At 42.1% G+C, this 25223-nt stretch overlaps 1 protein-coding gene across 1 annotated transcript in view; it reads left to right on the top strand.

Moving 5' to 3' along the window:
* Positions 1-25223, top strand: part of LOC144825191 (mucin-2-like) — a 1014272-nt gene that overhangs the window by 752336 nt on the left and 236713 nt on the right. Inside the window, exon 33 of the mRNA XM_078684042.1 lies at positions 13637-13668. Within this exon, the coding sequence (XP_078540168.1) occupies positions 13637-13668 (32 nt within the window). The remainder of the gene's footprint in view (positions 1-13636; positions 13669-25223) is intronic.

The raw sequence follows: 25223 nt of genomic DNA, 5'->3' as shown, positions 1-25223 counted from the left end.
ATTTCAGGGGTACAACAGGGTGTCCTTTTGACACCCTGGCACCCTTGAAATTGCAATCTCAATTTGCGATTCTCTAATTGAGAATCGAAAATTGAGATTGTCTTCCCATTCATTCCTATGGGCCTCTACGCCCATAGGAATGAATTAGGAGGTATTCCTTAATTGCGACTCGCAATTTGTGAGTCGCAATTAAGGAATTTTTAGAAATCGCTATATTTTAAGCGAGTTCTTCATGCAGAGCATTTTGCTATTCCTTATTAGCGAATCCTTATTTTTCGCTAATAAGGAATCGCAAAACGGACGCTTGATGAATCTATGGGTAAGTGCCTTCTGTGAATACTAAAATGGTAGTAAGTTTAGGATTTTTTCTTAAGTTAGTTCTGTGAATCGGGCCCTTAGAGCCTGCCCATTACATACAATTTATTTTCTTTATTTCAGGATGGTTGGCATTTCTGTTCTGGTATTGGTCTCTACCCTGCAGCACAGACTCGTTCTCATCATTCTGACTGACTAACTTGAATCCTTTCATTTTAAGAAACAACTTCTTTCTTTTTCCTTCAGCACACAATTAGAGTGTGCGTGTTTTCGTCTTCTTTCCCTCTTGTGATGATTCCCATCTGCCCCTCCTCCTGCACTCGGTGTTGATTCCCACTCCTACTTGCTTGCCTGTAAAGTGTCAGCAACAGGTATACGGCTCATGCCTTAGTACACAAGGCTGTCATGTGACTGATGGAGGGGCAGGTGGCTGCACTCAACTGTAGTTTAAGGTAGAAGGTGTAATTAGCAGAACTAAAATTGAAATGTCTCTTCACCTGGAGGCCTATCACTCAGTTCTGAGTCATGTGGAATTTGAAATGTTGTTTTTAATCATCTTTGCTTTTTAAGAAAAAAATGCCTTAGAAGCAAGCATTGGCAAAGTCAAAAGCTTGACCACCCTTATTTTTATTCATAAAGTTTTGTATAGCGCGAACAAGACTCAAGCGGGTATCAGAGCGCTTCACATTGAGGGAAGGTAGGATACAGTGGTAGGAGAAAAAAACATTTGTTACATAAGTGTAGATAGCCTGCTAAAACTAGGATCCCCAGATGTACAACTATGTGGTAGTCAATCAGAGCCTCAAAATAGAGGGCAGGTTAGTAAACAGTAGAGCTAAGTCCTTTTATGGCAGAAACTTGTTCATGGCACGTTATAGTTAGAAATTAGCATTGAAAAAACCTTAGAAATTCAGTGAAAAAAACATAGGTTTCAGGTACGTTATAGTTAGTTGGACATTTCACTCATACAAAACCAGAGAAATTCCCCCTTTATAGTTAGTTCAGCTAACTATAACTCGTGCCCCCGCAATGCACTGCTGATGACGTCATTTATTACATCACTCATGACATGGTGGGTGACATCACTCATGACATGGTGAGTGACATCACTCATGACATCACTGATGACAATATATACGTACATTCCATTTTTCTTGGTCACGATGTAGATCTTTACATCATTGCAGATTTACATCCTAAATCACGTGTTGAGCATTTCATAGAAAGGACACCAAAAGCTTAATTTTTTTTGTTTTTGGCTGCCATATTTAAACATGTTGTAGTCACACTATTCATTCATTTTACACTCGTTTTTGTAATTTAAAATTGAGCATTATGAATTAAAGACATTTTGAGCATATATATGTCAAAAGAATCATGAACACCACTTCCAGTGCCATGTATGCAGGCCGGTCCAAAATGCTTTAGTGAAAATGTTCTTTATTTAAAGGCAGAGTTTGACAACATAACGTGTTTCAAATTCATTGGTCTTAATCATATGCAGTAAATAAGGGCGGGCACTCATCTGATCGTATTTAAGTGCAGCTTAAAACAGTGAGGAAGGACCAAGATGTTACTACATTTTAAATTTAAAGTGACAGTGGTCAGTTGTTCCACAATTCTTTGAAAATCGATTGTGTGAACAGAGTGTACATTAATATGTTACAAGCAATGGTATTTCACTCAAATGTAACTTTACATTCCCAAATTTCCAGGCACTGAGTTCACATTTGCACATTATTCTCAATTGTCAGGACCACAACTACCACAGTACTTTGCAATTGCTGGCATATAGTGTCCCAATCTTTCAATGTCTTACACTTTGTTAATTCACCACATTTGCTTCACAGTGGCAAAATGCCTCACTCCCGCCTTTGTAGGATTATATTCCATGTATGGCTGAATCATTCAGCAGCAGTATAATGTAAAAGGAGATCCCACATGCTTCGAAAGAATTCAGGGGCACATTATCATGAAAGGCATTAAAATTTATCACCGGTTTAGCTGCAGAAAACTGCCGCTAAATCAGCGATAAAGGGCATGGAAATATGCCCTCGGGAATTCCAATAGAAGTCCATGTCCTGGTGTGAACAGAGGCTTCTATTCGAATTCTCCAGGGCATATTATCAAGCCCATTCGCGCCGCTTTAGTGACAGTTTTCTGCCGCTAAACCGGCGATACTTTTAACGCCGTTCTTGATAATATGCCCCTCAGTTCTTAAATCAATTACCGACTTGCCTTTGTCCTAGTATTTCACATTGTTAGAAATGGGGTTCTCTAGTTGGCAAGGGCTTGCACCTTTGTCCAAGTAGGGATCCTTCTTCCTAGTCAGGATAAGGGAGTTACACTCCAAAAATAAGCCCTGCTCACCCCCTTGGTAGCTTGGCACGAGCATTCAGGCTTATCTTAGAGGCAGTGTGTGAAGCATTTGCACATAACGGACAGTATTACAGTGTAAGCACTACAAAAGGACATGACACCAGTTTAGAAAAATAGGCAATATTTTTATATACAAGACCAAAAACGATAAGAATCCACAATACAATACTTAAAAATCTACAGTTATCAAAATATGCTTTAAAAACAGTTCCTCGATGTTGATAGCTCCGTGTGGGGATTATCACGGTGTCGTGAGCAAACAAATTCAAACAGTTAAGGCTGGTTGCGGCGTCGGGACCAGCTATGGTGTTGGGAAGACCCGCAAACAGTACCTGCTAGAGATGCAGGGTGCCGAGGCCCTTGAAGTCACTCGCGTTACAGGTCGAGCTCCTTTCTGTTGGGATCAGGAGTGCTGGCGTCGGAAGGCATCGGGTGCTGCGGTGCGAAGTGCTGCGGTGCGGTGTGCGGTGCCCTCAGGTTGCGGTGCAAGCAGTGGCTCGGTGGCAACGTCAGATGGTTTCGTCCGTGAGACCAGGGTTGTGGTGCGAGGTGAAGGCGGCGCTCGTCACGGTGCTGGCAGGTCTTGCCACAAGTTGGTGTCCCCGGGGCTAAGAGAAGCCTCAGTGATGTAATTTGAGGTGTCATCAGTGATGTCATGAGTGATGTAATATGTGACTTCATCAGCAGTGCAAGTTATAGTTAGATCTACTAACTATAACAATCGAATTTCTATGGTTTTATACAAGTGAAATCTCCAACTAACTATAACGTCCCTGAAACCTATGGTTTTTTCAATGAATATATATATATATATATATATATATATATATATATATATATATATAGATAGATATATATATATATAGATATATCTATATATATATAGATATATCTATATATAGATATAGATATATATATATATATCTATATATATATATATATCTATATCTATATATATATAGATATAGATATATATATCTATATCTATATATATATAGATATATATGTATTATCGCCAGCAGGTGGGTATAAATAGGACCTGGTTTTCATAGGAAAAGCATTTTCTTACTTGGCTATATCTTTGGTGCCGTTTGCCGAATCTTCAAGAAATTTCCCCAAAAAGTGTACCCTAAGTCTTGTTGTGCATGAAGAGTTTCGTGGAGATCCATGAAGCGGGGGGCGAGAAAAATGAGGGGTCAAATATTGCATTTCCCATGTTAATTTTCATAGGGATTTGGAACACAACTACAGCTTGGAATTTTGCTCCTCAAGCCCACTTTTTGTTATTTGGTGGAAATCTGTTCAGTAGTTTTAGAGATATTAAAGGAAATCCACATTTGTATATCTAGGTTTGTGACTAATTTGCAACTAATTCACGACTAATTCGCTACGATTTGCGAATTTGTGCACTAATAGAAATGCCGGTACTGGCTGGCCACACGCTGAGCAGAATGTTGCGGCTGTTATTTTAAGTAATGGGACACAGTACTCAGTCTGTAAATGAAAAATAAAAGTGTTATAAGGGATCAGGGTAGAGGTACCCTGACCCCATGGCTGGAATATAAGGGTTTTCCCTTATGCATTCAAACAACAGTTTTCTCATGCAATATTTGCGAATAGATCACGATGCTCAGCATGACGCACATGTAACAGCATAACAAATTTGCAAATATTGCTGAAAAAATACAAACAAATACATCACACTCACTCACAGACCCAATCGGATACTCATGCACCCACTCAAATATCCATTAAGAGACTCATGCACCTACTCACAAACCCACTCAGACATTCATGCACCCACTGTGTGACCCACTCAGACACTCAAGCACCCAATAACAGACCCACTCAAAGACTCACACATCCACTCACAGACCAACATAGATACTCATGCACCTAGTCACAGAATCACTCAGAGACTCACACAGAAATTCATAGACCCACTCAGACACTCACACACCCCCTCACAGACCCACTTAGGCACTCACACACCTACTCACAGACACACTCAGACTCCCATGCAACCATTCACAGACCCAATCAGAAACTCATGCACCCACTTACAAATGCACTCAGAGACTCATGCACACAATAACATAGCCACTCAGACACTCATGCACCCACTCACACACCCACTCATAGACCCACTCAGGCACTTAAGCATTCACTCACAGACAGACTTGCACACTGATGCAGGCACTCTCAAACCCACTCTGGCAATCTCACACCCACTCAAAGACCCACTCAGACACTCATGCACCCACTAAACACCAACTTAGACACTCATGTACCCACTAACAGACTCACTCAGACACTCATGCACCCACTCACACAACCAGTGAGGCACTTATGCAGCCACTCCCAGACTCACTCAGACACTCATAGATCCACTCATACACCCTTTGAGACACTCACACACTCACCCACTGAGGCACTCATACACTCACTCACACACTCAGTCTCAAAGGTCACAGGTTATGGTTAAGTAATAAAAATGTTAAAAACATTGCAGTTAGAGAATAACTTTAAAAAAACATAGAAATGCACTAAAAACAAAGATTACAGGGACATTATAGTTAGCAAATAACACTTTTAAAAACCTTAGAAATACACAAAAAAAACTAAAGTTGTAAAATACTTACATTTTCGTTTTAAAGGCATGTGTGGTAAAGGTATTTGTGTGGTAAAACCTTTCAATGTAAAGGCATGCATGGAGGCATTCATGGTAATGGCATGCGTGGTTCCATCATATATCCATACGAGAGGCCAAAGTGAAATACCCGAGTAAGATAATAGCTGCTGGTGGGCCTCTCCCACTTCTGACTACCCACCTCCACTTATGGGCTTTTAGTAGTGGGTCCAGATTATGTCACTTTAAACTATTGAACATCAAAGACTAAGTGGGTTTAGTACCCTGGGTTTCCTGTGAAAATGCTGCTATTCCACCATAAAGGTGGCAGACTTGGTTTTGCTCCATGTGATCTCCTCTTGAAGAGGGGCACACTCCATGGTTCTGGGTTAGGAATTTTCCTGATGATTCTATTTGGTTATTTTTCTATTGGATTGAGGGATTAAGGGTAGTTTGGGTTTATTTGTGTGCAACCAGCAGCAGGTCTGTTGATTTTTGAAAGCTTCATCTTCCTCACCCAAAGGCTGGGACTTATGGAACCCGAGGGGGGGATGTGTATTCTTTAAGAATATACAGCTTACTCATCACCCATGGTTCCGATTATTTCCTTGCACCCAAATAGATTACATTCTCTAATTGGAGGATTGAGATATGGCACTCTCTCTGGAGGGATGATACAATATAATTACCTTTCAAGAAACCGTCTTGAAGAGACAAGATGAATTCTGTCATAATACAAACACTGTTCCGAAGTCTACCATTCTTCAACACATTCAAAATGTAATGGTGTTCCCTCTTCTTCCACAAAACCCTGCACTTTACTTCTTTTGCAAGTATAAAGAAAAGAGAGCTGAGATATCATGGTCACCAGACAGCTCAAGATAGGTGTATCACTATGTCTGTAGTGTATGCTCCCACTCTGAGGCAGTATGGTTTCAATATCTTTTTTTCACTCCTTGGCCAGGTTTGTGTAGGGGGAAATAGTGATAGCTAGAGTTTGGGACGCATATATGGGTCCTCCACTCCTTATTCAGGACCCTTATCTAAAAGACTTAAATCTACAATAAATCATATAGATCTGCAAGAGCCTTGTCAGAAATTACACAGCGAGTTGGTGGCAATATTTTTTACACGCTCTTCAAACTGACTCAAGAATAATTTGTGCCTTGGTGAATAATGCCCTGATGCCACTATTGGGAGAGATGGCCACATACCCTTTGTGGGTCTTTAATCACACCCTACTCTCCCTTACCTGAAACTTGGACCAAACCATCGTACTCATGAAATGAATACTGCAACCTGTTTTGCAGAGAGACCAAATACGGGAAGTGGAATTATGATCTTAAAGTGATAAACAATTTTACTGAATGAACTTGGATAAGTAGGTTATTTGTGCTCTCAGGAGGTCACGGGAATAGGATGAGCCTGCTCCTTGCATGACAGCTTAGAGGAAATATGCTATTTTGGTGAAATTCTGTTCCCTGCAGAAACAGAATGGCTTGCACCTTGAAAATTAGAGGCTTACCATTATGCCTATATCTCAATGTATTTATCTGACTCCTCACCTGCTGTAATACAAACCACTGTTTTAGTATCTTCACTGATGCCATCTCTGATTACCAACACAATGCTCTTGAGCCCCCCCCCCCTTGTGATGAACAATGTAATATTTGCTAAAAACTCCTTAATTTCAAGAAAGACTCTAGCTTAGATAGATTTGTCAAAGACATTTTAGTACCCTCTGTACGGCCTTCTTGACTCTGATGCAAATTGAGTTTTTGATAGTGAGGAGAGAGTGACTACTGTGAAAGATGAGACCACCTTCTTCTTATTCCTGGTGAGCACCCCAAAATATTTGAATGTCTTTGTTGACCTACTGCCTTGCTAAATGTTGACACCAAAATATTTACCAAAATATAATCCATCTAGATTCCCTTCTCTCAGGTTTGATTTGTTGGGACCTATCTGGTTTCATTAAAGTTTGGCAGGCTCACAGCAACATTTGGTCCACATTTCTCCAGGTCGCAGAGATCAAGAGGATACTGGTCCCTACTGTGCTAATGACTTTGGACACTGAAAGGATTTTCAAATGGGTGAACCGATAGTTCCTCACAAAAACATTGCAAACATATTTTTGGGTCAAGCTTGAGATCCATGGTGATTACAGAATATTGCACCCCGACATTTATAATAGACATAATGGTACACTATCACACGTTTCCCCACTGGGCAGGGGAGCCAGTGAGGACTGTCCGCTTTCCCTGTTGATTTTTTGTCCTCAGCATCAAAACGTTTGCCGCCTGTATCAAAAGTGACAAGACCATTGTGGAGGTCTGCTTTGGGCCTGATATACTCAGGAAGGAGTATTTTGTTCACAGATAATGTTGTGTTGACCCTGTTCGCACTGAACATCTTCATTCTGCTTCTGCAATCTCAGATACTAGACTTTGAGAGGGTTCCTGATTTTAAAACCCGAGGTCCAAAATATAGCTTTGCACCAGAAAGTGAAAACTTTAAAATCTTCATGTCATTTCAATGGGAGACTCAATCTACTGAATACTTGAATGTTAGTGTAACTTCAAATCCAGTGGACCTCAGTAGATTTACCCTGCTGTACTCAACGTCTCCTGTAATGCTTTTCGATGATGGTCGCCAATTTTCCTCTCCTGGTTAAGAGTAAAACGCCAACAAAAGGAGTCCCTAGACACCTCTATGTCTTCCCAGCCTGCCCTATTTAAGTGAACAAGTAATTAAAGACCTGAAAATGATGGTCTTCCGCTTTATCTGACAGGGAGGTCATCCCTAATTTAACGCATAAGAGCCTGTGCTGTCTGAGGCCCAGTGGGGTTGTATCTGCTACACTTCCTCATGTTTTACAGAATGGCCAACTTACACATTATGGTTGACAGGTCCCAGAGGGTGTTAAGTAAAATCTGGCCATACAGGAAGCTGGTCTATATTGGCCAATCCCTCTGATACCTGGTAATTAAACCAAAACTTGAAAGTCCAACTAATGTCTACCTTAGCAGCCCTCCTAACACTACCCTTATGGTTTGGACACGGGGTAAAGACAAATAGGTCTGACCATGTTGTCATCGCCTCACACCCCTGTTCATAATAACCCCCTTTACTCCTCCTTGAACCCAAGCTCATATAATAAGTGGGAAATTAAGTGAGATGTATGGTATACAATAGGCTGAATGAGAAATAGTATTCTCTGTCTCCAAATGATTGAAATACCCTAAGTTAGGTGGTTTTCTAAGTAAAAGTGTACATGTCTAGTATTTATTCACCTTTCAATGATAGCATAGTACATTGTCTGATTAGGGAAATAACTTTATACGTTATTGGTGCTCATCTAATAGTGAAGGAATGTACTTTTAAAGGAATAATTTATTGTGAATAAATTTGACTTAATTTCAATTGTGTTATCTGTTAGGTGCATTTTACTTTGCATTATAATGGTACATACAAACTTACTTGAACAAAAGATGAAAATGTATGTATATGAATAAATGGTTGCTTTTTAACAATAGAATACTTTGAACTGAACTGAAATGACTGTCTCAAAGGCCGATTTGTTTTGCATTACAGTAGCAAAGCAGTAGTTTATTTTCCCATGAGTGTATGTACCTCAAGCAAAATATAAGGCACTATTCAAGAATGCAGTCATTAGGTATTGATTGGGCCTTACTGACAAAATTCCATGCATGGTTTTTCTCAATTGAATGTGGCTCCAATTCGAGGTCGTGCCTACCTGGCAGCTTTTACAGGTCTGTCAGTGAAAGCCTCTTCTCAATCATACCAAAGCGTACAGTGGACTTAGGGCCTGATTCACAGAACTAGCTTAAAACAAAATCCTAAACTTACTACCATTTTGGTATTCAGAGAAGGCACCTACTCATTTTGGTATTCACAGAAGGTACTTACTCACTGATGAATAAGTGCCTTATGTGAATACCAAAATGAGTAAGTAACTGAGTGGTATTCACAGAAGGCACTTACTCATTTTGGTATTCACAGAAAGCACTTACTCATTGGTGAGTAAGTGCCTTCTGTGAATACCAAAATGAGTAGTGCACTTACTCATATTGGTATTCACAAAATGAGTAAGGCATCAAGCTAAACACCACTCGCAAAGGGGCAGATTCTCAGGGGGAACAGCGTTTACTACGCAACTTTTACAACGCTGTGCCTTTACGATGCAACTTTTACAACGCAAGTCGTTGCAACGACTTGCGCTGGGGGGAGCTCCAGGATAGGGAATAGTTTAATTTACTATCCAACTCCTTCCCTACTATCCACGGGGACTGGAGTTGGAATAGTAAATTAAACTATTCACTATCCAGCGCCCCCAACGCAAGTCGTTGTAACGACTTGCGTTGTAAAAGTTGCGTCGTAAAGGCATGCGTTGTAAATGCATGCGTAGTAACAACATACATCCGATTCTCAGAATCTGCCCCTTTGCAACTGGTATTTTTGCATTTGGGATGCATCATCCCAAATGCAAAAATCGAAATTTAAGAAATCGTAAAATTGTGATTACTTAAATTGCTATTGCATTTAAGGAATCTCAAATTGAGGTGACTTAAATGCAACGCATTAAAGTTAAAAAATTTGCGATTTCGCTAATGGGGGAGCAAATTACCATGAAGTTGAACTTCATGGTAATTTGCAAAAACTTTTAAAAATGCACTACAGTGCATTTTTCAAAGTTCCATTTTACACACAAACATGCCCTTAGGGCATGTGTGTGTGCAAGATGTACCCATATGCAGATTTCAGGGGTACAACAGGGTGTCCTTTTGACACCCTGGCACCCTTGAAATTGCAATCTCAATTTGCGATTCTCTAATTGAGAATCGAAAATTGAGATTGTCTTCCCATTCATTCCTATGGGCCTCTACGCCCATAGGAATGAATTAGGAGGTATTCCTTAATTGCGACTCGCAATTTGTGAGTCGCAATTAAGGAATTTTTAGAAATCGCTATATTTTAAGCGAGTTCTTCATGCAGAGCATTTTGCTATTCCTTATTAGCGAATCCTTATTTTTCGCTAATAAGGAATCGCAAAACGGACGCTTGATGAATCTATGGGTAAGTGCCTTCTGTGAATACTAAAATGGTAGTAAGTTTAGGATTTTTTCTTAAGTTAGTTCTGTGAATCGGGCCCTTAGAGCCTGCCCATTACATACAATTTATTTTCTTTATTTCAGGATGGTTGGCATTTCTGTTCTGGTATTGGTCTCTACCCTGCAGCACAGACTCGTTCTCATCATTCTGACTGACTAACTTGAATCCTTTCATTTTAAGAAACAACTTCTTTCTTTTTCCTTCAGCACACAATTAGAGTGTGCGTGTTTTCGTCTTCTTTCCCTCTTGTGATGATTCCCATCTGCCCCTCCTCCTGCACTCGGTGTTGATTCCCACTCCTACTTGCTTGCCTGTAAAGTGTCAGCAACAGGTATACGGCTCATGCCTTAGTACACAAGGCTGTCATGTGACTGATGGAGGGGCAGGTGGCTGCACTCAACTGTAGTTTAAGGTAGAAGGTGTAATTAGCAGAACTAAAATTGAAATGTCTCTTCACCTGGAGGCCTATCACTCAGTTCTGAGTCATGTGGAATTTGAAATGTTGTTTTTAATCATCTTTGCTTTTTAAGAAAAAAATGCCTTAGAAGCAAGCATTGGCAAAGTCAAAAGCTTGACCACCCTTATTTTTATTCATAAAGTTTTGTATAGCGCGAACAAGACTCAAGCGGGTATCAGAGCGCTTCACATTGAGGGAAGGTAGGATACAGTGGTAGGAGAAAAAAACATTTGTTACATAAGTGTAGATAGCCTGCTAAAACTAGGATCCCCAGATGTACAACTATGTGGTAGTCAATCAGAGCCTCAAAATAGAGGGCAGGTTAGTAAACAGTAGAGCTAAGTCCTTTTATGGCAGAAACTTGTTCATTACGATTTGTTTCACTTCCTTTTTGAAAGAACCGGTGGATGAGATTCGATGGACTTCCGGCGGCATTAATGGAAGCCGTTAGTCAGGCCAAGTTATGTTTGGGAAGACCACACAATGTGCAGCTACTGTAGTTGAGCCTAAGCAGAACAAGAGCTTGTAGCGCCAACTTAAAGTTTTCAGGAGGAAGGAATGATTTGAGATTCCTTAGTGTTCTCATTTGATGTTTAGCTCCCTTGCTTGCATTGCTGATGTGATTCTGCATGGTCAAGTGCATGCCTAGAAAGACTCCACGGGATGTAGCTGATTCAATGATGTGGGGAGAGCAGTTGAAGGCTGTAAGAGGTCCAGAGGTCGATCTTGGGAGTGTGATTAGGGGGAGCGATGAAGAGGAATTCCATTTTGGAGGTGTTGATCATGAGGTGGTTCTCAGTGAGCCAGTTTTCAATGTTTGAAATGAGTTGAGTGAGATGAAGTCTTGTGGGGTTGTGATTTTCAGATATAGTTGGGTGTCATCCGATAGATATGAAAAAGAATGTTTGCAGAGTACAGAGCATTAGCTAGTGTTTCCAAGAATAAATTAAAGAGTATGGGTGAAAGGGCGAGGGTGAAAGGTGAAAGGGTGAGGAACCCCCATAGCAACTGTAGAGGGCTGAGATAGTGATTGGCTCACCGTCACTCGTTGGGATCTGTTGTAGAGGAAAGATGTAAACCATTGCAATACCGGCCCTTGTCTAGAATGGAAAGTTGTTTGATGTGATTAAAAGTGTCAAAGGCCGATGACAGGCCAAGGAGAATCAGGAGGCATGATTAATTTTGGTCTAGCATTTTTAAAATGTCAACCATAATATGAATGAGTACTAATTCCGTGCTTTGATCTCTCCGAAAGCCTGATTGATGATGATCTAAAAGTTGGAATATCTCAATGTGTAAGCAGAGTTGTGATTGCATGCACTTTTCTAGAAGTTTAACCAGGGTAGGGATGTTGGAGATAGGGCAGAAGTTAATAAGATCAGCCCTGTCTGCATTCAGTTTTTTTTTAAAATGGGAGTTACCTGCGCTTCTTTTAGGCAGTGTGGGAAAGTGCAATAGAGAAGCATTGACAATCTTTGGCCATAAGGGGAGGATGGCAGCTTTCATTTATTTGAAGATGGGGGGTGGTAGAGGGTGGCTGAAGTGGTAAGATGGTTTGATCACCAGAATATGTGTTTTGTCGATGACGCTATCGCTTAGGGGCATGAAGGTATACTATGAAGCATTATTCTTGGGGCTCACGCTAGGGGGGATGAGCAAATCCTGAGTGGGCAGGAGGAGCAGCATATTCAGAAATAGCAAGAAGGGCCCTCTTTGAAACTAGGACAATATTAATGCTTTTTGTTTTCTCAATGAAGAAGGTGGCCAATTTGTCACATGTTAGACCACGATCAACTAGGTCAGGACGGTTAGGAGCATTGACTGACCGCTGTCTGCTTATTTGTTGCTGATTATGTAGGCATTTTTGTCATTGGTAGTCTGTCTATGTGTATGTACTTGTTAAAAGAGTAGTAAGCTTTTTTCTGAGCAATTTCTTGTCAGGTAAATTGCTACCCTTAAAAATCATAAATCATCTCTACAGACAAATCACATATGGCTCATTCTGTGCCTTATCCTCATTACTCCTCAGTGCCTTTATGCTCCCTAGTTATCGCTCACATACTTCTGTGTTATGCTGATTCTAGAATAGCCTGCTCTCCAGCTGGGGCATCTGCCTCCTATCCCTGCTCTCAAGAGCGCTGCTGTCTGGTCCTCTCCTCCACTTTCCCCTCACCCTTCTCTTTATCTCTCTCATCCTTCCATTCACCTTTGCGCACACACAATGTATACACCCATACACATCAATACTTGCAAACCTATATTCTAAATGCTCAACTGTCTGTCTACCAAAACGCATGGCTATCTGCCTTTCAATCTGTACATCCATCCATCTGTTTATCATCCATCCAAACACACACACATACCTCTTTATCTAGCTAACACATCTGCGCACACCAACACTTTGTCCATTCACACAAACGCACAACAAGCTCTTCTGCAATCCACTCAAATGCTCACCTTACTTCTCCAACAAGCACCCAAACAGACACGCCCCATAAGCACTTTCCATTAATTTACCCAACACTCTCTCCCACATTTACATACATCCTTCCACAAACACACACACTTTACATATGTCAATTTACTCATACAAACATTCACTATTTGTTCATCCACAGTTACACATCGTCTCTTCACCATCTATTCAAACATACACACACATTTTGTTTGCATGGCACGTTGTATGAGATATTCACATTAACACTCTTTTGTATGTTTTTCAGAGTGCACGGATTCTGATGGGCTGCCCCGACAGGTCAGTACAGCAAATACATCAAACATAACTTTATTATATGTGCATCTTGCCTTCCATTCACACAGCAAGTAAAGTAAAATAAAAACATTTCTTAGTGACCTGCAGAGTATACGACTATTCTTTACAGGTGGTCTTTATCTGGACTTCCTTCAATATAACCTCCACTCTCCGTTCGCCCAAGTAGAATGTTCTTGTTGTACAGTTCGCAGCCATCTCCGTTAACCAGTTTGTTCATCCCACCTACCATTTGCATGAACTCACACAGCCCCCTCTAAGCTGTGGTCTGGCCTCGTCCTTCATTTACAGCCTTCTTAGTTAAGAGGATGTGGTATATAAAAAGTGCATCAGTGTCAGTGGTTCTCTGAATAAAGTGTATTGGACATCCCCAATTTGGAGGATCTCCCACTCAATCCAACCTCTAAATAAGACCTCAGTATGTGCTTGAAACTGCTCCTTGTCATATTTAACCTCATAGTAAATCAGCCAAGTTTAGATACTGTCATGATTCCACCGACGCCGAATAGGGGAAAGCTAAATAAAGTGCAATGCATGCAGCAGAGGCCACTGCTCTTCAAGTGGGCTCTGATCTTTCCCTCTATAACGTATGTCTTTCCTATGGGGAGGATGAGCAAAACACACATCCTTTGCAGATTCCTGACATTGTTCCCTACATGGCTGAGGAAGCCGAACTTGTATCCTGAGTGAGTAAGCAGTGAGCAGACACTTTGTAGTGAAGTTACAGAGAGCAATCATTTTAAATTAACAGTCCAGAGAACATTCTGACTCTTACACTCCCCCAGACAACCAGCAGTGGTGCCGTAAAGCAAACCAGCAATCACATTATCATTCACTTGGAGACATATGTTGCTCCAAAATGTCAAACAGTAAAGAGAGCAAGAACCACTGTCACCCTTCATCACCATGCACAATGTTCTGTGATAGGAAACTCCATCTGTAAGTACAACTGAACTCAGTTAGCCATGGACCTGATGCATCTCTCTTTCATTGATCACCTGCCTATTCTTATCATTTGCAAAAACCATTATACCGTATTTGCATACTATGCCATGAACTGCTTTCATTTAATAATTTTCACAATTTCATCACACTTATCATGAGCCAGCCTTAGACTCTGGGTTCTGCAGGGGTCAGGCCTACAGAAAAGCATCTAGAGCAATTTAACATCTCTTCGCCCAAGTGATGTAACAAATTACAGCAGTGGCACAAACATGCACAGGCCAGGAAGTTATGGAATACTGGCAAGTGGAAAATTGGATGGCCATTACACTTCAGGCATCAAAGCGCTCAGGTCAAAGGGGTCAGGAACTGTTTGACATCCGGACTATGAAAGGCAGTACTAGATAACAATATTTCAATCAAGAGACGACTGCACTTGGCAGCAGGGGTTATTGGACTTCCTCCACTTCCATATCAGCTCACTCCATGTTTTTAGGTTTGTGAACTTGTGAAACCTATTGTATTTAATATAAATCTTAAAAGGGACTACATCCTGCCCTTGCTTTTCATTGGTTCCTGTGCTTAAAACTTACTTGTCCTCCGTTTCTATTGATTGTAGTATACAATTTCCTGTTTTTCCTTGTGTGCTTCTCTTATCAGTTTCCCTTGGCCCAAGTACTGTTTTTTCATCTGCTTTGCTGGAGCTTCTTGTTTGTATGGTTTTTAGTAAGCGGCACTCCCCTTAATAACTATATTGCCTGCAAAATAAATATTTACTTGCCTTTTAAGTTCTTCACTTTCAGTTTATTTGCCGCACAATAGTAGCAGTACAGACCACAAGCTTCAATTCGAAATATGCTCTAAATGAGAGAATGTGTCTTTATTTATATTCCTGGTCTGAGTTTATATTTATTTTGTAATTTTGCTTTATATACTCTCTTTTTCTTGCCACAATAGCGGTTCTGTTGTTTCTTTTGGCATATTAGTAGCGTTATCACTCTCTCACTTTGCTTATTCATTGCATCCTTATACGTGTTTCCCTTATATTGCACAGACAACTTGTTTCAATTCTTAATACGCTATAAAGCAGCATTTGTACTTTCGTGTTTCGTGTAATACATGGTCTGTTAAAAGCATTGGGCTTTGGCATTAAACTTTATTTAACCACTTTTTCTTGAAGCTAGAGCGGCTTTAATTTGACTTTTGCTATGTGAGTAGCATTATAAACTGCTTCTCTTGCTTTATTTCTGCATCGCTTTAGAAGTTTCACTTACTTTGCAGTGGTGGTCTTTTATATATATATATGCTTCACTTTGTTTTCACTTTTCAGATCTACTGATGTCACATTCCACTTTCTCATAAACCATGACATTAATTGAAGATTACTCCACACGAGCGGCTTTTCACCATTATTGTCACTTTTATGGTTTCTATTATTATTGATAAAGTGTTTTTGATTACACCCCTGCATAACCCATTTCAGATACAGGCTTTATTTATATATAACATTAATTTGAGCACTATGAGAGCTTTTTGGACTATTTTGATTGTATCACATGCAGTCGTTTCGCATTCAACATTTCTGGTTTCAGTGTCTTCACTTTTAAATCATTGTCTTTAAACATGTTCTGACTCCACAGGTGTATTTTCCAAATTTTCCCTCTTTTCTATTTTGCTTATTATTTTTGACAAGAGTGGTCTCCATTTCATGACCGTTGAATCACCTTACCTTAGTTTTTGTCAGTTTGTGCTTTTGCTAAATTTATTTGTAAAGCTACAATGCTGCCTTTTTAGGTTTCTCCTGCACAGCACTTGCACTGTGCTTGTGATTAGATTTCAGATGCACAGCCATTTCGTCTCATTTTTTGCTGTCTTTTTGCCTTTTCTGCTCGTTTCTTCCCCTCTTTTCGCATTTTCTTCTTGTTTCTTGTCCTCCTGTTGCCTTTTCTGCTCAGTTCTCGCCCTCTGTTTGCTTTTTTTATGCTCGTTTCTTGCCCTTTCCTTGCTGTTTCCCTCCTTTTGCCACCCAGCTCCCCACCCTCCGCCCACGACCTACTAAATAGAGACTGCAGCAGGAGCCCATTGAGCAGGTCCTTGTACGAGCCCCCCCGCGACCAGCTTGCCTGCAGTCAGCTAATCTCTTGCTGCTTTGCCGCTTACTACCGTTTGTTTGTCTGCTCGTTTCTTGCTAACTGTTTGTGCCTTCTCCGCTCGTTTCTTGCCCTGCGTTCTATGCTTGCTATTTGTTATCTGTTTGTGCCATTTCTCTTCATTCCTTGCCCACTGTTTTGCTTTTTTCTGCTTATCTCTTGACCTCTTCCCGCCGTTTCTCTCTTCCCACCACCCACCACCCAGCACCCCCCCACTCGCCCCCCTCAGGACACCCTCACTGGCAGACTTCAGGAGGAAACTCAAGACCTGGCTTTTCAACTGAGTCTTTGTACCCCAGCGCCCAACTACCCTTAGGGGTGACAGTGATTTGAGTCTTTGCCACCCAGCGCCCAAATACCCTTCGGGGTGACAGTGATGCGCTCTACAAATGCTGATTGTTTGATTGAAAGTTATATTGAAACCAATGTTACCGATAAAAAAATATATGTCCACAGTAACACAATATTAAAATAATAACAAAAACAACAATTGATAGACAGAATGCAGAACAATACCATACATTCACCCCAGTACAGAGATCATGGCCTAAATCCATTGCTTTTTTGCTCCCCATGTCATTCCAGTTTGAACCCAACCATATGCAAATCAGTCTTGACCCTGCGCCCAATGGGAACAGTCCTGCCCGAACTGCCAGGCCAGGTCCTCTACGGACTGGAAGCAAGCATCCTAGGACCGGTTTGGGGTTTCACCTCTCACCTGCCAGGATAGCTAGACTCCAGTGCCATGAAGAGCACGGGACCCACATCTGGGCATACCCATCCCACTCGGGGTGACAAATGCAAAAACAACAATTGATGGACAGAATGCAGAACAATGTCATACATTCACCCCAGTACAGAGATCTGGGTCTAAATCCATCGTTCTTTGCTCCTCAAGCCATTCCAGTTTGAACATAGCCATATGCAAATCAGTTTTGACCCTGCTCCCAATGGGAACAGTCCAGCCCGAACTGCCAAGCCAGGTCCTCCCTGGGGGTTTTACCTCTCATCAGCCAGGATAGCTTGACTCCAGTGTCATGGAGAGCACAGGACACACGTCTTGGCATACCCGTCCCACTCGGGTGACAAATGCAAAAACAACAATTAACAATGCCTTACATTCACCCCAGTACAGAGATCTAGTCCTAAACCCATTGTTTTTTTGTTCCCCATGTCATTCCCGTTTGAACCCAGCCAAATGCAAATCAGACTTGACCCTGTGCCCAATGGAAACAGTCCACCCCGAACTGCCAGGCCAGGTCCTCCCTGGACTGGAAACAAGCATCCTAAGACCAGTTTTGGTGTTTCACCGCTCATCAGCCAGGATAGCGTGACTCCAGGGGCATGGAGAGCACGGGACCCACGTCTGGGCAGACCTGTGCCACTCAGGGTGACAAATGCAAAAGCAACAAGTGATGTACAGAATGCAGAACAATGCCATAGATTCACCCCAGTACAGAGGTCTGGGCCTAAATCCAGCGTTTTTTTGCTCCCCATGTCATTCTAGTTTGAACCCAGCCCTAAGCAAACCAATCTTTACCCTGCACCCAATGGGAACAGTCCAGTCAGATCTGCCAGGCCAGGTCTTCCCTGGACTGGAAACAAGCATCATAGGACCGGTTTCGGGGTTTCATCCCTCATCAGCCAGCAAATTAGTAAGGTGATGCTAGACAATTTGGCAAAAGTGGGTACTTTCCATAGTAGGGCAAGTTTCTCAATTAAAGTGGCTGCATCTGCCATGGGGAAAGCTACTTAGAGTAGAAAAAATACTGAGGCAAAAAACACACCAACGTTCACCACTGCTGGCAGAATGTCTGCAGCAAATGTAGGCACTGGAACTGTACTCACAAAGTTGAGGTTAAATGTTTATATTTTATATAGGTTTTAAATAGTGTTCCTACACCCCCGAAGACACCTAAGGTGTTTTACATGTACACTTGCAGTCTCTAGCATAGAATTTGTAGATAAAGTATTTTGGCCAATATTTTATTAACATGATTTAACAGGGGCCGAGGCCTGTTTGAAGAGCAGCTGGGCGAGGGCTTGCCAGGTTTTAGACGAAGGGTAATCATAGCTTCACTCAATGTGTGGGAAGGATTCCATTTTCTAGGGATTCTGCACATATTTCAAGCAGGTGGGGGATGAGCAATGGTTTATAAGTTTTATAGAAAATACCAGGAAATCCATCTAGAACGGGGGCGTGGGTGCCACTCAGATCATCAATAGCCTGTGAGACCTCGTCAATGGAGATAGGCGAGGCGAGAAACCTATAGCTGCCTCTCACTTAGCCAGACCATGGCTAACTCCACCAGATACTTAGTAAGTGCATCATCAGTGGTAGGTCAGCGGGATGAGTACAGGCGAGTATAGTAGGCAAGAAATCCAAAGGACACGTCCTTGCTGCATTCGACGGAAGAACGATCATCCAGTTGGAGATGCGTGATTAAAGAAGCTTGATAAGGAGGGCAATGTATGCGAGCCAACGTACGGCAAGGTCTATCGTCTGCATGTAGACTCACACCTGTGTGTCTTTGCCAAGGTATTTCACCTGAGAGGGGGACTCATGTGCCTGGGCCCATGCATCAAGATCTTTCAATGCTGTTTTAATGACTGAAACTTTCTGATGGCTGGAGCGGAGTACTCCTGAGTGTTTGGTGATACAGATCACTCTTATACAAGATTTAAAGGCTTTCCAGAGTGTGGAGTGATGTGGCACGGTGCCAGCATTAATTTGAAAGTATACAACTATGGTATCCCTAACTCTTACTCGAAAGACATCATCCAACAGCGCGTTGGCAGGGAAGTGCCACAATGCGTGCTGTGGTTCAATATTGGGGAACTGAACGGTCGAGCACTGGTCAGTGGTGCAACATGGTTCGGGAAGATGCTTGTTAGATTTGGGGGTCTCTAGTTGGCAGAGTTAGATACCTTTGACTAAGTAGGGATACTTGCATCTAATCAGGATAAGGGGGTACTATCCTAAAATAACCCCTGCTTACCCCTTTGGTAGTTTGGCACGAGCAGACAGGCTTATCTCAGAGGCAGTTTGTAAAGCATTTGTGAACACATACAGTAACTCAGTGGCAACACTACAGATAGACACCCACACAAGTTGTAGTATAAAAATAAGTATTTTTATATAGACTTAACACAAGACCACAAACACCAAAAATCCACAATACTGTACTTTAAAAATGATAGAAATAGCTTAGTTCTATTAAGATGAAAAAATGCGATACTTTGAGTTCAATGTACCTGTGGATGCGTAACGCTATACAACCAAAGTGTTGGAGGGAAGGTGATGCGTTGGTTCCTTACACGTAAGAACAGTGATGCGTTGAGTTCCTACTGATGCGTAGGGGATGCGTCAGTTCTTCTCGGCGTGCGGAGGTGAAGCGTCGGTTTCTTACTGCGCTTCCGTGGTGATGCAACTAGCAGCGCCGTGATGCAATGAAGATCCGGTGCAATGAAACAAAAATGGCATCTTCTCCTTGATGCGACACGATGCGTGCACGCCCAGTGTCTTGTGTGGCTACTCAATGATTCTTCTGAGCCGTGACAGGCCCTGTGACATGCTTCTCTGGTGATGCAACTGCATCTGATGCGACGGCGACACTCTTTTCCGGTAATGGGAGACGTTTCAGCGATCCAATGCGACAGCTGCAGGGGCAACACCCTTCTTCAGTGATGCGACAACAGGCGCTGCGGCGGCGACACGCTTCTTTGTGAGTTGTGCTTCCAGCTCCTTGCGACACGCAGTCCCTCAGAAAGCCCAACACAACTGCAGGCACTTCCAAAGAACTCTTGGGGAGCTGGTGGGTGTAGTCTGTTGTCCTTGAGACTTCAGCAGGAGGCAATCTCTATCTCAAGCCCTTGGAGATCCTTCACAAGATGAATAAAAGTAGCACAAAGTCTTTTCTCCTTTCTTTGGCAGTCAGGCAACCACTGCAGGCCAATCCCCCAAACAGCACTCAGCTTAGGAAAAGTCTCTTCCTTAGTTTCTCTGGTTCCTCTCCTCAGCAAAGGTTCTTCTTGTTTCCCAAAAGTGATCTAAAATTCTGGGGTCTATGTTCCCCTTTTTGTACATAGTTTTTATTTGTTCTCTGAAGGCAGAGAGGCCTTTGCCTAGTCCAAACCAGTTCTGGTCAGTCCTGGAGCATTCTGTTTACATGACTCCTTCTTTCCTTTGACAGTGTAGGCTAGGGTCATCAGACGCACCACAGGAGGTGGAGCCGGCATTGTGGAAGGAAGGCACAGCCCTATTCAGGTCCCAGGTGCAACTTCTCCCACCCATCTACAGGCAGATCTCTCTATTCAGGCCTGTGCTGACTCACCCTGTCGCATGGAATCCCCCAGCCCCCGTCACTCAAACTCCAGACAAGGAATACACAACCTAGCACAGGCAGGTTTTGATGGTTAGACAAAAAAATACCTACTTTCTAAAAGTGGTATTTTCAAACACAGAATGTTAAAACCAACTTCACCAAAATATGTATTTTATCATTCTGAGTTCAGGCATACTAAACTCGAATTTCTACCTAGTTCCCTGAGTCAGTTAGGATTATAGAATGTAATAATCAAACTGCCCATTCTGGCCTATGGGGATCAGGTAGCCTTGCAATAGTGAAAAACGAAAATGGCTGTAATCCACTATTAAGATATGCCACACACATCAGGGCATGTCCTACCTTTTACCTACAATGCATCCTGCCCTTGGGCCTACCATAGGGGTGACTAATATGCAGCAAAGGGATGGTTTAGGGACTGGGAAGTGGGTGCACTTGCCCTGTCAGCATGGCAGTACCAGACTGCACACAGGCTCTGCAATGGCAGACCTGAAACACACGTTTACAACCAGTGCTGCAAGACCACCAGCACCATTTGGTTTACCAGCCCTGGGCACACTCAGTGCACTGTACTAGGGTCTGACAAGTAAACCAAACCAACCAATCATGGAATCACTCATTCATAGATCAATTTATAATAGGGAGAGCATATGCACTTTAGAACTGATCAGCAGTGGTAAAGTGCCCAGAGTCATAGAACCAACAAAAACAGGTCAGACAAAATACAGGAGGAAGATAAAAGGTTCAGGGATGACCCTGCAAAAAAGGCCAATTCCAACAATGCTAAACCTCAATAGCTGAAAGTAATGGACCAGGGGTGAGATACCAGTGATTCAGCAGCTTACCCGCAACAGGTACTCTAATACCATATACTCACCTAGGCCAATAAACACACATTCACAACCTGGTAATAAACCGCTGGGGTCAATTGTTTATAATTCTTTACCATTCCAAGATTAATCACTTCTTATTCTCAACTAATCTTTCACTGATCGAACAGTTCTTTCCTCTGGTCAATGGACCATTAGTTGAACTAGTTGATGGTGAAAAGACATAAAATAATCTTACATTTGATGAAATGACCACAGAATCGGGAAATAATTTTAATCTTAATCTAGATTAATTTCATGTGAACCACTTACAAAGTACAGTACAGTCTCCGTCATTCATAGGAAGGAAGATTCAATTAATCAATCATCAAAACATATACTTTTATATCAAGCAATGACTAATGCTCAGAAAGGAGACGATAGAGAGAAAAGAACATTAGCACATACACAGAAAATAAATTACCTAGGATGGTGTGAAAACCAACCCCCTGGCCAAGGAGCTGGAAAGGGTCACCGGGGAAGATCAGGCGACAAAGGCTTCAGGACAGGATAGATGACCTCTCTACCCCCGACGCTTGCGTATTACCCCTCTCTGACACTCTCTTCCTCCTTGAGATTCTTCAGCGATCTTCTTCTAAGTAAATTAATTTACGATAAAGTGGCTCTTCATTCGATTTTTCATCAACATTTCTCGTCGCTCCGACAGCATCCCGAGCTCTGCAGCATTCAGCAAATCTCCGTCTGACTAACTAACTAAGACTACCTCAATTGTACCCTACAATATTCATGTACCTCCCAATAATGTTTCAATATCATGAAACTACGAACTCTGATTGGACAGGCAAGGGGGATGAGTACACCATGCTTATTTTCCAATTTAGTCTTTCAGTCCATTGTTTAAAAATCCCAACCCCTTTATTTTTATTCATAAAACGTTATTCTCATCCGTATTCACATCATATTAGTAACAAAATTATAAACTTCATGTCTTCCCATTCATTTTAGAGCTCTTCAAACTGGTTCTCAGGGTATGTATCCTTTGCGACCTTGGACTGTGTTCAAGAGTCACACCACTTCCGGCTCGTTCATATCAAGCATGCGCGGAGATCAGGTGGCCATCAGACTTTAGACTCATATGAAAAGCCCAATATACGCACTAATAAAAGAGTCAATAAGACATATGTTAATTTCGAAAATAAATGGTTTTACTGTATACTACCTATCTCTACTCTAATCCCATTCATTTATGAATGTTTTTCCCCGCATTAGCATTAGTAAAATAGCTTGTTTTAGTTTCGGCCAAGCAGATGCTGAGCATGTGAGCTTTCAAGCAGCCATGTTAATAGCATTTGCGCAAGCGCAAGAAATTCCCTCCAAGCGACAGTTTGTCATACTGCGTAGATGCAGCTGACGCATGCGAAATACAGATTTTCCCATTAGCAGCCATTTTAGAATTTCATTCGAGTTATTTATTAGTAATACACATAGACAATCTTCCCTTTCTAATATGTCCAATGTTGTGCATATTATTTTACACAATACACCGTTAATACAATATTAAAAGCTAAATGAGAGGCTTGTTTTCGAGCAAGTCACTTTTCTATGAGTCCTTGCTCCATCACTAGTGGTCAATATGTGACCACGACCCATGAGGAGCGGAGTAGAAAGTGTAGCCTCTAGTTATGTGGTGAGGGTGCCAAGCATCAGCAAGGAGGAAGGTTTGCGAGAGGGACGAGAGTGCACGCATGTAGTGTGGTTTGGTAACATGACCAGTGCCAATAGAGGCCAATGTTGGGCAAAGCATAAGGTTAAAATCCACCTCCATTAGCATAGTGTCTACTTGGAGCGGTGTGATATGTGTGGAAATGCTAGAGAAGAATTCTAGCGGGTCCACATTAGTGGCATACACATTGAGCATCAAGAGAGACTTAGGAGCCAGATCTTTGGCAACAAGCAAGTAGCGGCCCTCGGGGTCACTGATAGTCTCACGCACTCTGAGTGTGACCGCCTTGTGAATTAGAATGCACATTTCCTGGAAAATGTGCTGTAGTTCACAGAAATAAGATTGCCCCCCCAATGTGATGCAAACCACTTGGAAGAATGTGAAGCACAGTGAGTTTCTTGTAGAAAAGCGACCTCGATAGAATGTCTGGACAAGTAGGACAGCACTTGCCACCCCTTACGAGGGTCAGTCAATTCCCTAACATTCCAGGTCTTTCATCACAATGTCAACATCCCAGATCCCATACCTGGCAGAGAGAAAAGCAATGAATACAAATGCAAATATCTGGACCATGCAAGATACACAGCAGATTGCATAATCAATACCCTGAAAGAAATAATAACTAACAACAATAGTCAGAATAAACTGAGAACCCATTCCCCCACCCATATCGGATAACAAGGAACCAGTATGCCAGTCAACAAACAAGAAACAGGTATCAATTGGAGTACTCCTTGGGGGGGGGGGAGCAAACACTCAGAGGAGACAGCAAATAGTTCAAATGTTGAGGAAAAAAGGAGCAGCCAGATCAGGAAAAATGCAAAGACCCTGATCAGCTTCAGTGGAGAAAGTTCCGGCTCAATGCTGTCATGGAATGCAGTGATAGTGCAGCGGTAAAGCAGTTTGATGAAGCAGTGCGTCCACAGTCGAATGGAAAAGTGGACAAAAATAGTGGGGGGGAAAAGCACAGGATTTCTGGGTCCAGAGGTAGGGGAAGCAGATATGCCATTTTCACTAGAAGAACAAGATCCAGCACGATGTTGCCTCCAGAAGTTCATGCCCTTAACAGGTGAGCCGAAAATGTAGAATTTACAGTTGATCTGGATGCGCAGCAGCGCAGGGTACAACATGACGTAATGCACATTAGATTTTCGGAGCATGTGCTTAATGTCAGTAAACTTTTAGCGTGCAACTTGTACAATTGATGTGAAATCTGGAAAGAATGTCAAACTCATACCTTGGTGATGAATGGGCCCATTTTCGCGGGTAAGGCGAAGAACAGTATCACAACCATGAAAATTGAGCAGCTTGGTGAGAATCACATCACTAGTGGTGGAGTGCGGGGGAATGGGCGCAGAGCCAGGGGCCTGTGCGCCCTTTCAACCATAAATGCTGATGAGAATGCCTCTCTGCAAATAACACCTCAAGTAGATGCTCCACCTGGATGTTCAAGCAGCCAGTGTCTGTGAATTCTGCTATACCGGCTATACGAATATTATTATGGCCCGATCGCGCCTCCAAATCCTTGGATTTAGCGGCCACTGTTTTA

Source organism: Lissotriton helveticus, chromosome 3_1 (genome assembly GCF_964261635.1).
Source record: "Lissotriton helveticus chromosome 3_1, aLisHel1.1, whole genome shotgun sequence".
NCBI lineage: Eukaryota > Metazoa > Chordata > Amphibia > Caudata > Salamandridae > Lissotriton > Lissotriton helveticus.
The sequence above is the reverse complement of the archived record's forward strand: the minus strand, read 5'-3'. Positions and strand labels throughout refer to the sequence as shown.